General features: G+C 40.9%; 1 protein-coding gene across 1 annotated transcript in view; it reads right to left on the bottom strand.

Annotated features, from left to right (window-relative positions):
- Positions 1-15,868, bottom strand: part of LOC134677923 (scavenger receptor class B member 1-like) — a 49,873-nt gene that overhangs the window by 12,625 nt on the left and 21,380 nt on the right. Inside the window, exons 4-7 of the mRNA XM_063536368.1 lie at positions 10,810-10,948; positions 6,074-6,189; positions 5,680-5,779; positions 2,060-2,187 (exon numbers count right to left, since the gene is read on the bottom strand). Coding sequence (XP_063392438.1) covers positions 2,060-2,187; positions 5,680-5,779; positions 6,074-6,189; positions 10,810-10,948 — 483 coding nt within the window. The remainder of the gene's footprint in view (positions 1-2,059; positions 2,188-5,679; positions 5,780-6,073; positions 6,190-10,809; positions 10,949-15,868) is intronic.

Here is a 15,868-nt window from a genome sequence, read left to right on the forward strand (position 1 = left end):
GGACAGCTCCGCGTTTGAAACCTACAAGCTTGCCTAGTGTTTCTTTTCCTGACTCTCCACTTCGGGTCTCGTTGGCACGTTCCTGTTAACAATATTTTCCTTTGGGTGCTGGGATATCAATCGTGTCTAGGATAATGCTGAACTTATTCTGAAAAAAAAAGAACACTATTTACAACAGGAATATGAGAACAAAACCAATAAAATAGCAATTCCATTAATTAATTTTTAAACAATATATATTTTAAGGAATATTATCAATATTAAGTATATAAGGCTCTATTACTTACATTTTTTTCATATTTTTTCCCGTAATTAAATGTTGACAAAATTTGAAAGTTCCTTGACTTTGACAGGAAAAACTTAACCATCGACAAAAAACTAGATTTTTTACCACCAAAGAACGAATGATTTAGCGCATCCCTGGTTTCCGATTCAGTGTTGCCACTTGCAAATATCGATTTGTTTAGACTTTGATTTCGCCGGGTAACACTGACGAGTCGCGCCGCGACTTTGAGTTCTCTACGCGGCTGTTGCAGTCGCGGGTACAAGTTGTGCTACGGAAATCGACAAATTTGACAGCCGCGGGAATGGCGACTTGAGTCGCGGTCTAAGTCGCGGATGCAAGATGTGCTAGAGGTGCAGGAAGGTTTAGGTGTATAATTTGTTAAGGTTTTGTGTAACCAGTGCAAAGCTGTATCTTTCTTTAGTTATTTAAAAAAGAATAACCAAAATCTACCCTCAAATGGCTTCTAAGCCAGTTGAGGGTATTAGATGAAAAAATTACATGATCAAATAATGTAGGTTAAAGTCAGGTCGTTCAGTGACAGATCCAGGTGCTTTTGTATTTATACTTACATTATTTATCTTATGTTGCTTGTGTTCTTGTTGTTTTTGTTGTTGTTTATTCATTCCGTTCTGGTTAGTTTTTGTTTCTTCTTTGTGGTTAGTTGTAGTAGTTTCAGTTTTGCCAAGTGTTCTTTTCGGACAGTGAATATGATTTTTCTCGCATGATTTGAAATGCATTGAGGATCGGTCCCCTAGGTTGACTTGAAGCGTTGTCTTTTCCTGGGCTTTGTGGTCTAGAGTGATTTTCTGTTTCATACTCGTCGTGTGTTTGATGCAGTTCTTCTGTCCTTTGAATCTTGAGGTTATTTCTGTTAGGGAAGCTGCTGTTTGGGCTCGGTGTTTTGGTGTCTGATCTCTTCCTTTTCTCCCGCTCCCCTCTTTGTTTTGCCTGCTCTTTTCTGTTTTCCAACTGTTGTTTTGTGATGTCATGTGTTATATAGGTGTTTTCCTTCATTTAGATAAATATTATTATAATAAAATAATAATATTTATCTTATACGGAGTTATATATATCTGGCTATAGCGAAAGGTAGATAACGAAATTTCAATTTTTAGCCTCTGGGACCAAAAATACGTCACTAATGTGAGTGTTCGCTCTTTTGGAGTCTTGTCTGCATTTAAATGTACACGTACAGTCAGCAGCAGAAGTTGCTAAGCGGGCGAGGTGTTCAAAATTACCTTGACGCGCTCTTAGTTGGTTAATCAATAAATGTTAGAACTACCCGAAAATGTACAAATTATTTGTTTACTTTTCTTCAAAAAGAATAGATAGTATAGAGGGGTCCTGTCATTGTGAATTTTGTAGTCACGGTACATTTACTGCCATCTATCGACACACGACTCAAACTCAAAATGACAACGTATAAAATTATCAAAAAAAATTACCTATTGTATATATATATATATATATATATATATATATATATATATATATATATATATATGGATAAATGATTTTATTATTTTTATATCATTTTGATCCATGTTCATTCACTCATAATGTGTGGTAAAATTGTTAAATATGAAACGGTGTCGTTACGCCAACTAGCAGAGCATAATTTAGGTGTGTGCGGCATCTATCCGAGAATGACTTTTTCTTGATTTCCAGGGCACGTTTTTACCTTAGACTTTATTTATCTTATACGAAGTTACATCTCTTTGCTTTTCTTGAAGTGCCTAAAGATACAGAGTATAGTTTTATATTATGCCTTACCTGTTGCACTCCGGGTTGCCCCAATAAGTGAGGTGGTCTTCTCCGTTTAGCTTCTCGATGACGTTCATCCGGTCCATGTCGCGGTCCCCAGTGTTAATGGTGAAATGCTCGTCCACGGTGCCGTTTTTCTGTAAAAACACATAGATTTACCTGTTAGTATCTGATCCTTTCGCATTTTCTCAAAGGTTAGCTGGAAGAGATCCCTTTTAGGGATAAGTTCGCCTTTGTACATAACATTTTTATTTTTGTTTTGTTTTTGTCCATTTTATGTAAACCTGTTTATGTGCAATAAAGTGACATACATACATACATACATACATTTATTTTATAGAGAACCAAGGTGACCGACATAGCTTTGAAAGTTACGTTGAAGTGGCAATGGGCTGGCCACATAATCCACATATGTCGCAGAACCGATAATCGCTGGAGTAACCGTGTTCTGGAGTGGAGACCGCGTCTGGGCAAACGTAGCGTGGGACGCCCTCTCGCCAGATGGCGGGATGACTTCACAGGAGGGCCGGCAGCGACTGGACGCGTAAAGCGTAAAGTCTTGGGTCGTCCCATTCGTTTTTCGTCAAGTTCTTAAATTAGTCCTATTCTGCTTTCGTCACTCATTCTACATTCGTCACAATCGTCGGTGGCTTTCAATGTAGAATGAGAGACGAAATCAGAATAGGACTAATTTAAGAACATGACGAAAAACGAATGGGACGACCCAAGACGATACCCACGTGGCGTACCTTGGTAGAGGCCTATGTCCAGCAGTGGACTGCAACGGGCTGATGATGATGATATAGATTTATACTCTGGCAAGTCAAATCCTAAACTTTAATTACATCCCAAGCGAACTAGAACTTGGCACCCATATCCTCAATTATTTTTCCGGCGAAGTCAGTGGCGAATTTTCAGTCTTTGACTCTTTGCCGCCCTAGGCCCCAGGCCCTGTAGCCACCCCTTCCTCAGCACCCATTTTGAGTTATTTCTTGTTATCTTCAGTGAATTTTCGTCACAATTTGCCGCCTTTAATATCTTGCCGCTCTATGCCCAGGCCTACTCGGCCTTAGGGCAAATCCGCCACTGGGCCAAAGAAAATTATAAGTACATAGGTGCTTTCCCTTTGTCTAATATGACTGGGCGAAGTCAACTACGACGCATTCTTAATATTGAACTTGGCTCTCATTTGACAATTGTATGTTTTTTATGGGATATTTGTTTACATTATTTGCCCTTTCTATTGAACTCCACTAAAGCTGGATTTACTTAATTAATCAGAGCCTAAAAACCGGGCAAGTGCGAGTCGGACTCGCGCACGAAGGGTTCAGTACCATAAAGCAAAAAAAAAAACGGAAAAAAATTCAAAAAGAAAACGGTCACCCATCCAAGTACTGACCACGCCCGACGTTGCTTAACTTTGGTCAATAATCACGTTTGCTGTATGGGAGCCCCACTTAAATCTTTATTTTATTCTGTTTTTACCCGACTACGGCAACGCAAAAGGAGGGTTATTTACCCGACTACGGCAACGCAAAAGGAGGGTTATGATTTTGACCGGTATGTATGTGGGTATGTATGTATGTATGTTCATCTGTTCCCTCATAACTTCTAAAGTACTTATTATAATTTAATAAACCATGTGTCATTCGAATCGTCTTAATCGTCCGCTGGTTATAGGCTATATGGCATCACAAAAAAATGAACACTGCGCCCTCTAGAGGTCATAAAGTCACGAACCAAAAAACTAAAATTAAGTAATGATGATGTGTTATACATCATTGGAAAGAGCTCAATTAGCACATTTCAAATATATAAATATTGTTAGCGTTTGCACCCGGCTTTGCTTGCATGCGCCAGATAAAACATAAAATTTTCGGTTAGGTGATTCGAACTATGAATCTACAAGCGCTCTGGATTCTATCCGCGTGTTACGCGACTACGGCGATACAAGAAGGTTTTTGCAAAAGAAATTTGTTTGGCCGCTATACATGGTGTTTTTTTAATGTCCTGCAACATTTTATAACGTGAATAGGTATAGAAGTCCTGATCAGCCAAAATGTATGAAACAGTCAATTTTTTTACAAGATACGTACGCGTTCCGAAGAAGGCGCCCGGGTACTAAAACAGTCGGGCGGAGCCCGACGTACGCGTTCCAAAGCCGGGCGCTTTCGGCGCCCTCATACTAAACGTGTCGGGCGTAGCCCGACGTACGCGTTCCAATACTAAAAGAGTCGGGCGTAGCCCGACATACGCGTTCCAAAGCCGGGCGCCTTCGGCGCCCTCATACTAAAAGAGTCGGGCGGAGCCCGACGTACGCGTTGCAAAGCCAGGCGCCTTCGGCGCCCTCATACTAAAAGAGTCGGGCGTAGCCCGACATACGCGTTCCAAAGCCGGGCGCCTTCGGCGCCCTCATACTAAAAGAGTCAGGCGGAGCCCGACGTACGCGTTGCAAAGTACTAAAAGTGTCGGGCGTAGCCCGACGTACGCGTTCCAAAGCCGGGCGCCTTCGGCGCCCTCATACTAAAAGAGTCGGGCGGAGCCCGACGTACGCGTTCCAAAGCCGGGCGCCTTCGGCGCCCTAATACTAAAAGAGTCGGGCGTAGCCCGACGCACGCGCTCCAAAGCCGGGCGCCTCCGGCGAGTCCGGCGCCCTCATACTAAAAGTGTCGAGCGTAACCCGACGTACGCGTTCCAAAGCCGCGGCGCCCCCATAGGCACTAAAGGAGTCGGGCGTAGCCCGATATAGGCGGCGCTCTGCGTGCATTTCTGTACTGAGGACGCCCTCGCAAAAGTAATATAAAGTGACTTCAAAAAGTTAGTAACGAAATCATGACCCCAAAATTAATTAAATAAAAAATAAGTTCAAAAACTAAAACCCGACTACTGCAAATCGCGCTCTAAAAATACAACGTAATATAATTTACTGATTTTTTATATATATTTACAGAGATTCAGAGGATAGCCGTGGTCGTATGCCACATTACATTTAAGTTTATAATCGTGGCATACGACCACGGCAATCCTTTGAATCTCTGTAAATATATAAAAAAAAATCAGTAAATTATATTACGTTGTATTTTATATTAAAAAAATGGTAACATTTATAATATTTCCTGCTTGATAATTTTAGATAAGAATTCTATCTTGTTTCATACTTTTTAGAGCGCGATTTGCAGTAGTCGGGTTTTAGTTTTTGAACTTATTTTTTTTAGTATTTGTTGTTATAGCGGCAACAGAAATACATCATCTGTGAAAATTTCAACTGTCTAGCTATCACGGTTCGTGAGATACAGCCTGGTGACAGACAGACGGACAGACGGACGGACGGACGGACGGACGGACGGACGGACAGCGAAGTCTTAGTAATAGGGTCCCGTTTTACCCTTTGGGTACGGAACCCTAAAAACAATTCATATGTCTGTGGCAGCAGGCGTGGCTCACTCCGCGATAAGCCATAAGCCGCGCGTGGCGCCAGTCGCCACCTAGCGGCTACATCTGTCCTGATCGTAACAGACGCGTTTTGTTAGAGTGAGTCTTCTGTACCTAGTGTGTGTGGAGTGTAGGTAGTGTGTGTAGTGTATTTATTTTGTGGTGGCAGTCCTTCAGCTAAGCAGAATATTACTCACCGTGGCAAGCAATCCGAAATTGGTAAATTTCAATTGTCCTTGCAGACTTAGATAAGTCTTCGCCGTGTTAATGATTGAATCATCATAACCCCACAGGAACCTGCCAAAATGAAAAAATGATAGCAAAGAGAATTCAGAGTAGAGGAAGTCAAAGTAAATTGTCTACTTCAGCGCCATCTACTCGAGAGTACGCCAAAGGTATGTATCTTTTCGAGCGATGGCGCCATACTCTCGAGTAGGTGGCGATTTTAATGATTTTGTTATACTTTTTAATCCAGCTTTACGATTATAATAACTTGACTGTAGATCACTTAGATAAAACTATCCTTTCAGCTCAGTCTCAGATGTATTTATATATGTTCCACTCTAATGTATTTACTTAATGTATTTGTACCTGTGAACCGGCAGTTCTATGAAGGCGTCCTTGTGATTGGCGTAAAACAGTGCGCCGTTCAAAGCCACCTGTCCGATGGAGTTTATGTTCATCTCTCTCACTTTTGACACCACACCCTGAAAGAGACAAAATATAAGTTTGCGATATAACTATTTACCTAAATATAGTTCAAGCAGATCATGTCAGTAGAAAAAGGGGGCAAATTTGAAAAATGTGATATAACTATTTACCTAAATATAGTTCAAGCAGATCATGTCAGTAGAAAAACATTCTTTTCCTAGTTTATATTAATGATTTGCCTGATGTTACAAAGCATAAAATTGTACTGTTTGCTGATGACTGTTCTCTGGTTGTAAGAGGCGATGACCCTATGTCCTATGAGTCTGAAGCAAATCTAGCATTCAACAATATAATTACATGGTTGGAAAACAACAACCTTAAAATTAATGTTACAAAAACAAAATTTATAGAGTTTTATGCGCCCCAAGGTAAACCTAAATGCGTCCAGCTACTGTGCAATGAAAACTGTAATCAACAGATAGAACAAGTCTCCTCTATTCGTTTCTTAGGAATTACTGTGGATTGTCATAATGATTGGAAACAGCACACTGAAAATCTTATTGATAAGTTGAGCCGATTTGTTTTTGCACTTAAGCGACTCAGATACATCACATCCCAAAAAACCGCCCTTCTGGCTTTTCATGGTTACGTAATGTCTAATCTTAGATATGGCATAATACTATGGGGTAACAGTACAAACGTTTCAAAAGTATTTCTACTTCAAAAAAAATGCCTGCGCGCAATTTACGGGGCTCAACAAACTGACTCGTGTCGACCAATTTTTAAAAAATTGAACATAATAACACTACATTCGCTCTACATTTATGAAGCGAGTCTATTTGTTAAAAATAACATAAGCTCATTCTGTAGCTTTGCTTCAACCTCAAGATATAATACTAGACATGGTTTAGACCTACATTATCCGGGAACAACCTCTGCCCTTGTTAATAAAAATATAGTATTTATGTGCACAAAAATTTATAACTATCTCCCTAAAGAGCTGAAGGAATTGGACTTACCGGAATTTAAATCAAAACTATTTAGATGGTGTATAGAAAAAATGTATTACGCCAACTCGGAACACTTTGCACTCGGAACGACGCAATAATGTAAATATAGATATAAGTCCTGTAAATATAGTTGTAATATAGTTGTAAGGTTATTCAGTTTGTATGTCTGTAATAGGCCGAAAATGGAGACACTGTCTATAGAATAAGATCATTTATGTATACCCATTTTTATACAAATAAATAATTTCATAATTTCATTTCAAAAGGGGGCAAATTTGAAAAATGTAGGCGCGAAGGTATATAGTCTCATAGAACATTTGAATTTCGCGCCTTTTTCTACTCACAAGATTTCCTTGACCATATATCTTAAATTAAAAAAACCGGGCAAGTGCGAGTCGGACTTGCGCACGAAGGGTTCCGTACCATAATGCAAAAAAAAAAAACAAAAAGAAGCAAAAAAAAAACGGTCACCCATCCAAGTACTGACCACTCCCGACGTTGCTTAACTTTGGTCAAAAATCACGTTTGTTGTATGGGAGCCCCATTTAAATCTTTATTTTATTCTGTTTTTAGTATTTGTTGTTATAGCGGCAACAGAAATACATCATCTGTAAAAATTTCAACTGTCTATCACGGTTCGTGAGATACAGCCTGGTGACAGACAGACGGACGGACGGACGGACGGACGGACGGACGGACGGACGGACGGACAGCGAAGTCTTAGTAATAGGGTCCCGTTTTACCCTTTGGGTACGGAACCCTAAAAACCGTACCGGTTACGGAATGTTTTCGCAATGAAATATTATTACTTTTTTTGGAAATTTATTAAAAGTAACTTGTCTGAAATGTTAAGTTTAAGACAACGAGTAGCGTAAAAACAAGATATAAACTTAGTATAATAAACAGGGAAGAAACGATTTTGTTGCGAATGTCAAGCCCGCTCCACACTCGTGCGCGAATCGCGGCGCGAATAGCAATGCACGCACGAGAACTTTCCAAAGTTGCGAAACTTTCCACATGAGAAATTCTCGGTAACTTCTGAGAATGTTCTCGAGAACGAGAATTTATTTATTTATCGTAGTTTATACCATGAATATTCACGATAGTTTAGGTGTAGTCCTTACCCCCATAAAATTCCGACTTTTGGTCGTCCGCTTCCGGTCAGAAAAATGTATGACGGCCCAGCCAAACGGTCAGACTTAGGTGGGGGGTGCTCGACCAAATGTCATAGAGGGACCCTGGCAGTTATTGACGCCGCCATTTTTTTTCAATATGGCCGACTTTTTTTAAAACTTTTTTAATTTTGTCCTAGCGGGCTGAAATTTTGGTCACGGAATCTCGGGGTCCCCTAGATACTTATGAAACATTTTATTTTGGAAAAACGCTACAATTGCGGGAAAACTGGCCACTTTTATTTTGTATGGCAACTTTTAGACGGTGCGTGATAGGTAGGGGGTGCTCGACCAAATGTCATAGAGGGCCCCGAGACAAAACAATCTGCATTAAAAAAAACAAAATGGCCGACTTTTTTTTATTTATTTTTTAAGTTGGTCGGAGCGCGCTGAGATTTGGCATGGCGGGAGATAGAGGCCTCTAGATTCTAATGAACCAAAAAAAAATTTTTGGAAAATATTGTCGAAAGTCGCAATGTTCTCTGATATACAGTGAGAATTTAAGCAACTTATTCGTAAATTTATCACATCAACAAAATAGCTAACTGTAATAGACAATAATATATGCATAATAACATTTAGTTTTAAGTTATGCCTATTTAAACTTTATTTCAAGTATATTCTCTTGTTTAAACAATAATTTCCATGTTGCAGGAATGTTCTGAGAACATTCTCGAGAACGTTTCCGCTTTTTGGGAATGTTCTGCAATTTGTACATTGCTAGGCGCGAAGCCGCGAACGCGAGTCTGGAGTCGATTTCGCATATCAGCGAACTAGACTCCACACTCGCGTTCGCGGCTTCGCCCGCGATTCACGCGCATAGTCTGGAGGGCGCTTCAGACAATATAAAATGACATCGCTCTAAAGGCTCCTCTACACGATGGGCCAGCGCCGGTCACTCCAAGGGACGCATTTATGAGTTAGAGGGAGCAAGTGATATTGCGATCTCATTCTACCGCATGGCTGCGTCCCTTGAAGTGGCCGGCGCTGGCCCATCGTGTAGAGGAGCCATAAGACTGACTCCGGCTATGACAAGCAAAATTACTACTTATGACTCATTATGTGTAGTAGAATCTCTGCCTCCTCAGGATAGTCAGGCCCCAATTTCACATCGGTGACAGGTGCGACGAATTGTAAAATCACTGTTTCTGACGTCACAGGCATCCATGGGCTACGATTACCACTTACCATCGGGCGGGCCGTATTCCTGTTTGCCACCATCATTGTATTATTTAAAAAAACTTTATTATATCGGAATAAAACAGATATTTCTCCTGCGAAGTTTCTGACAATTGTCAAAGATTTCGAAGAATTGTAGGTAATTCTTGACAGGTAATGAGTTATATGTCGGAATTTCGTGACAATTGTAGTGACAATTGTCATAAACTTAGCAAGAGAATAATCTGTTTTTTTCCGATATCATAAAGTTTTTTTTAATAATACAATGATGGTGGCAAACAGGAATACGGCCCGCCCGATGGTAAGCGGTAACCGTAGCCTATGGATGCCTGTGACGTCAGCAACAGTGATTTTACAGTTCGTCGCACCTGTCACGTTGGTGAAACAGGGGCCAGGACTCAAGCCAGTCCTTCTCAAACTGTATACGTAGTAACGTACCAAGAGTGGCAGGTTGGGTACGAAGACCTTGTCAAACTGTGCCCCTTCCGTCTTGTCTGCTCTGTACCGGAACGTGTTCCGCACCTGGTACGAGAGCCAGTCCTTCTCAAACTGTATACGTACCAAGAGTGGCAGGTTGGGTACGAAGACCTTGTCAAACTGTGCCCCTTCCGTCTTGTCTGGTCTGTACCGGAACGTGTTCCGCTCCTGGTACGAGAGCCAGTCCTTCTCAAACTATATACGTACCAAGAGTGGCAGGTTGGGTACGAAGACCTTGTCAAACTGTGCCCCTTCCGTCTTGTCTGGTCTATACCGGAATGTGTTCCGCTCCTGGTACGAGAGCCAGTCCTTCTCAAACTGTATACGTAGTAACGTACCAAGAGTGGCAGGTTGGGTACGAAGACCTTGTCAAACTGTGCCCCTTCCGTCTTGTCTGGTCTGTACCGGAACGTGTTCCGCTCCTGGTACGAGAGCCAGTCCTTCTCAAACTATATACGTACCAAGAGTGGCAGGTTGGGTACGAAGACCTTGTCAAACTGTGCCCCTTCCGTCTTGTCTGGTCTATACCGGAATGTGTTCCGCTCCTGGTACGAGAGCCAGTCCTTCTCAAACTGTATACGTAGTAACGTACCAAGAGTGGCAGGTTGGGTACGAAGACCTTGTCAAACTGTGCCCCTTCCGTCTTGTCTGCTCTGTACCGGAACGTGTTCTGCACCTGGTACGAGAGCCAGTCCTTCTCAAACTGTATACGTACCAAGAGTGGCAGGTTGGGTACGAAGACCTTGTCAAACTGTGCCCCTTCCGTCTTGTCTGGTCTGTACCGGAACGTGTTCTGCACCTGGTACGAGAGCCAGTCCTTCTCAAACTGTATACGTACCAAGAGTGGCAGGTTGGGTACGAAGACCTTGTCAAACTGTGCCCCTTCCGTCTTGTCTGGTCTGTACCGGAACGTGTTCCGCTCCTGGTACGAGAGCCAGTCCTTCTCAAACTTTATGTTCACGCGTTCCACTTTCTGTCTGCAACAAACATATGACATTCATTAATATATTGTTTTGACGACCGGTCTGGCCCAGTGGGTAGTGACCCTGCCTATGAAGCGGATGGTCCCGGGTTCGAATCCTGGTAAGGGCATTTATTTGTATTATGATACAGATATTTGTTCCTGAGTCATGGTTGTTTTCTATGTATTTAAGTATTTATATATTATATATTTCGTTGTCTGAGTACCCACAACACAAGCCTTCTTGAGCTTACCGTGGGGCCTAGTCAATTTGTGTAAAAACGTCCTATAATATTTATTATTATTATTTATTTATTTAATGTTATATTGTGTTAATATCTAAGGGGCCCACTGATTAAGAGTCCGCCGGACGGTATCGGCCTGTCAGTTAGAACAAAATTTTGACAGTTCCGAACAACTGACAGGCCGATACCGATATCCAGTGGGCCCCTTTAGGGACTTACTATTCTGCTTACAATCGTATTAATAAGAGGGCGTCGTATTTTAATAACTGGTGCGATTGTATGTGTATCACAATGTACATGGTGCTCCTTTACCGCACTAGTGCGATAATTAGCACATTATACGTTATTATGTCGTAAATTTAAAATTTAAAACTCAACTCGTGTCGATTTAAAACAGTCTTTTTCGCGCTTGTATCGTAAATAACTAATTTCCAACCTCCTCGGTTAAACAGTAAAGTAGGTAACCTAATACACCTACAGATACAACCGTATGATAAAGTCAAATAGGTAGGTTACCTACGAGAGAAATGTTTACCAATAGGTAGGTTACCTAGGAGAGAAATGTTTACATAGGTAGGTATTGTAAAAAATAAGGAAATCTACACTACAAATATTCAAAACAAATGAAACATCATTTCTTTGAACACATTTCTCGTATCTCACTGGCATGGTGACTTCGAATTCCGCCTCCCATTTTGTGTAAAGCTTATATAATATTATTATTATCGTGTCTTAGGCTGTTTTTATTATAAATAACATAAAAATGATAACAGAGGTCACTATAATTAGAGCGGTGCCGTTATATGACAAGCGCCATAAATATGTACACGTGTTAACACTTATTTCAATGTGTTAAAGTTCAAAATCCTTTGTTGAGTTGACGAAAATATATATGTTTACATAGTTGCGTTGTATGTCAGATTAGTGTAGTGCGTGATTTAGGATGAACAGTATAATAGATAGGATATTATCATCTCATTAGCATCATCATCAACATCTATTATCATCTACGACCTCTTTGGCGACCGGTCTGGCCTAGTGGGTAGTGACCAAAGAATATAATACTCACTAGGAGGTAGTGACCCTGCCTATGAAGCCGATGGTCCCGGGTTCGAATCCTGGTAAGGGCATTTATTTGTATTATGATACAGATATTTGTTCCTGAGTCATGGTTGTTTTCGATGTATTTAAGTATTTATACAGGGTGATTCATGAGACGTGAGCAGGACTAATCCTGCACACTCAGTAACTGATAATCGATCGATCAACATCTAAATACGATGAAACAACCACACTTTTTCCTATTTTTTAACTTTTTGGTGAGGGCAAATTTAATTCTCTACAATCATATGGTCACCCTACAAGACCTAATTAATAAACATAAAACCTCTTTAACCGTAATGACAGCATTTTGATTATGAAGAAAATAAACTGTCAACTTGAGTGAGATACGAGTTTTCAAAAGTAACCAGACCGTTATGACATTTAATTAGACACAGAATATCAGTAGTTTAGTATTCTAAATTTAGGGTGACCATGCATGTCGTAAATAAATTAATAACTTTTTTTTTCAACACTACTAGAAAATTAACGTTAAACTCACTAATACTGATACGAAACAGTTGCTTATAATTTACGAAATGCGCAGTGTTAATCCTGCTCACGTCTCCGGAATCACCCTGTATATTAGGTATATCGTTGTCTCAGTACCCACAACACAAGCCTTCTTGAGCTTACCGTGGGGCTTAGTCAATTTGTGTAAAAATGTCCCATAATATTTATTTATTTATAAAAAAAAAACAAAACTACACGGTGTTTTTTAGGGTTCCGTACCCAAAGGGTAAAAACGGGACCCTATTATTAAGACTCCGTCTGTCCGTCCGCCGCACAGAATAAATAATAGTACTAGGTACAGAAGACTCTCTAACAAAACGCGTCTGTTACGATTAGGACAGATATGGCCGCTAGCTGGCGACAGCGCCACGCGCGGCTTATGGCTAGCCACCAAAATAGGTGTGGAACGGATGTACTTTTAGTACCTGTAGCAAAGCGACGAAATCGCGGAGTGAGCCAATAAGTCCTGCCGTCCGTCCGTCCGTCCCTCCGTCCCTCCCTCCGTCGGTCTGTCTGTCTGTCTGTCTGCCACCAGGCTGTACCTAACTCGAGAACCGTGATAGCTATTAGACAGTAAAAATTTTCACAGATGATGTATTTCTGTTGCCGCTATAACAACAAACACTAAAAAGAAAATATGTAAATAAAACGTGATTTTTGCTGTTTGTTGCGTAATGGTACGGAACCCTTCGTGCGCGAGTCCGACTCGCACTTGACCGGATTTTTTAGTACGTTATTGACTCAATGAAAGACTAGGTTTATTAGGATTTCCTTTTTTTTTAATTTGCAATAAAAAATATTTTTTTAAACGTTTAGTAGCGAAACCTAGTTACTATTAGTATTAACCTAGAATATACCTACATGTATATGCTAAAGCGATCGACATCAAAATCAAAGTGATTTGTTAAGATGTTGGTAGTGGAAACCGTTTTCTCCCGAAGTGGAAATTGCATCGAAAAAAAAAAACCTAGCATCGCAAATCTATTCTATTCTTCCCTCGGCTCGGTCACGACACTGAGCGACTTGCGACGGCGGCAGCGACCATAGGTTGGACCGAGACACAGGGACCTTTCGTTCTCACCTATGGTTGTCGCTGCCTCCGTCGCAAGTCGCTCAATGTCGTGGCCGAGCCGTAAAGCTGATTGGCCCCACCCAGTCGATATTAACATTATATTGCCCCCTGATAGCATCTAATTTGGGATATCGTTTCACAATGTCCTTATCTACGAGTATTTTTATGAGCAGGGGCAACCTGAAAATAAACATCATGCCACAAATATTTAGTACCTAGGGGCTATTCATAAATTACGTCATTTCAAATTAGGGGGGGGGGGGTCTGGACTTTGGATGACGGTAGCATGAAGTAGGAGGAAATGGGGTCATTTGAAGCATGATTTTTGGATGATTATAGGGGGGGGGGGGGGTCAAAAATCATCAAAAATCGATGACGTAATTTATGGACAGCCCCCTATCAGTAAAGAGAATAGAGTGTATAGAGGAGTATTATAATGCCTATTAAACTTTCGCGTTTTGAACACAAATTAACTCGCATAGACGACGAGGGGTATAATTTCGCGATAGACCCGTCTATAATGTGAGTTAATATTTGTATTGTCAAAGTAAATTTTGTAGTCACAGTAAATCTTTCGACACAGGATTAAAACTAACAAAGTTTTGTACGGAACACTAAAAATGAGTAAAAATGACAAATATACATATAGTATATATACTTGGTCAAGCAAATCTTGTCAGTAGAAAAAGGCTCGAAATTCAAATTTTCTATGGGACGATAACCATTCGCGCCTACAGTTTTTAAATCTGCTGCCTTTTTCTACTGACAAGATTTGCTTGACCAAGTATACTTATTATTTATTATGGATAAATGATTTTTTTTTTATTAGAAAGTCATATCACTTACAGCCTGGCAAAAAAAGTAGAAATTAAAATGTGGCAACACTTTAGTGTCGTCCCTTTCAAATCAATTTATATAAAAGAACGGGACGACACTACAGTATTGCCACTTTTTAATTTCTACTCTTTTTTGCCAGGCTGTTGCCACTTTATCACAAAGAACATGGCTCAAATGTACTGTCACTGACATGTGTTAAAATTGTTAAATATCAAACAGTGACGCCATCTACACGAGTATAGGCCAAAGGTATGGAGTCTATTCGAGCATACATTTTTATTGATTTTTCGAGGCACGTTTTTCCTTAGACTTAACTTATTTACGTAGTTATATATCTTTGGTATCAGTAAATGCATGTTTAATAACCGCAATGCGAAGCCATTGTTCAGCATTTAACAACCCATGTGTATGCTCTATTTATTTTCTACAACTTCACTTATATTTTCTGAAATTTGCTCTTTAATTTTCTAAGTACCTACTTTAACAGTAACGCTACGTCTTACGTAGGCGAACAACGCGCGAACGCGGCGCGGCGCGGCGCGGCGAAATCAATCCTTTGATGCCCATAGAAGTGTCCTACGTAAGCGATCTCGTTGCGAACGCGGTGCGGCGCGATTTGCACGCGAATGTCAGGCGGCGCGGCGCGCGTTGTTCGCCTACGTAAGACGTAGCGTAAGTAAAGTCAGCAAAACTTTGCAGAGAGATAGGTACCTATTCTGTATGATAATTTTACGGACTATCCTGAAGGCCTAATGGTGGAAATATTTGCTGTCCATGGGTGAGGTCTTGGCCTAGAAGCGCTGGTGGCCTAGCGGTAAGGGCGTGCGACTTGCAATCTGGAGGTCGCGGGTTCAAACCCCGGCTCGTACAAATGAGTTTTTCGGAACTTATGTACGAAATATCATTTGATATTTACCAGTCGCTTTTCGGTGAAGGAAAACATCGTGAGGAAAACGGAGTAATCCCAATAAGACCTAGTTTACCCTCTGGGTTAGAAGGTCAGATAGCAGTCGCTTTCGTAAAACTGGTGCCTACGTCAAATCATGGGATTAGTTGTCAAGCGGACCCCAGGCTCCCATGAGCCGTGGCAGAATGCCGGGATAACGCGAGGAAGAAGAAGGGTGAGGTCTTGGTAGCTCAGATGGCAGAGCACTGAGCTAATAATCTA

The sequence above is a fragment of the Cydia fagiglandana genome, chromosome 27 (genome assembly GCF_963556715.1).
Source record: "Cydia fagiglandana chromosome 27, ilCydFagi1.1, whole genome shotgun sequence".
NCBI lineage: Eukaryota > Metazoa > Arthropoda > Insecta > Lepidoptera > Tortricidae > Cydia > Cydia fagiglandana.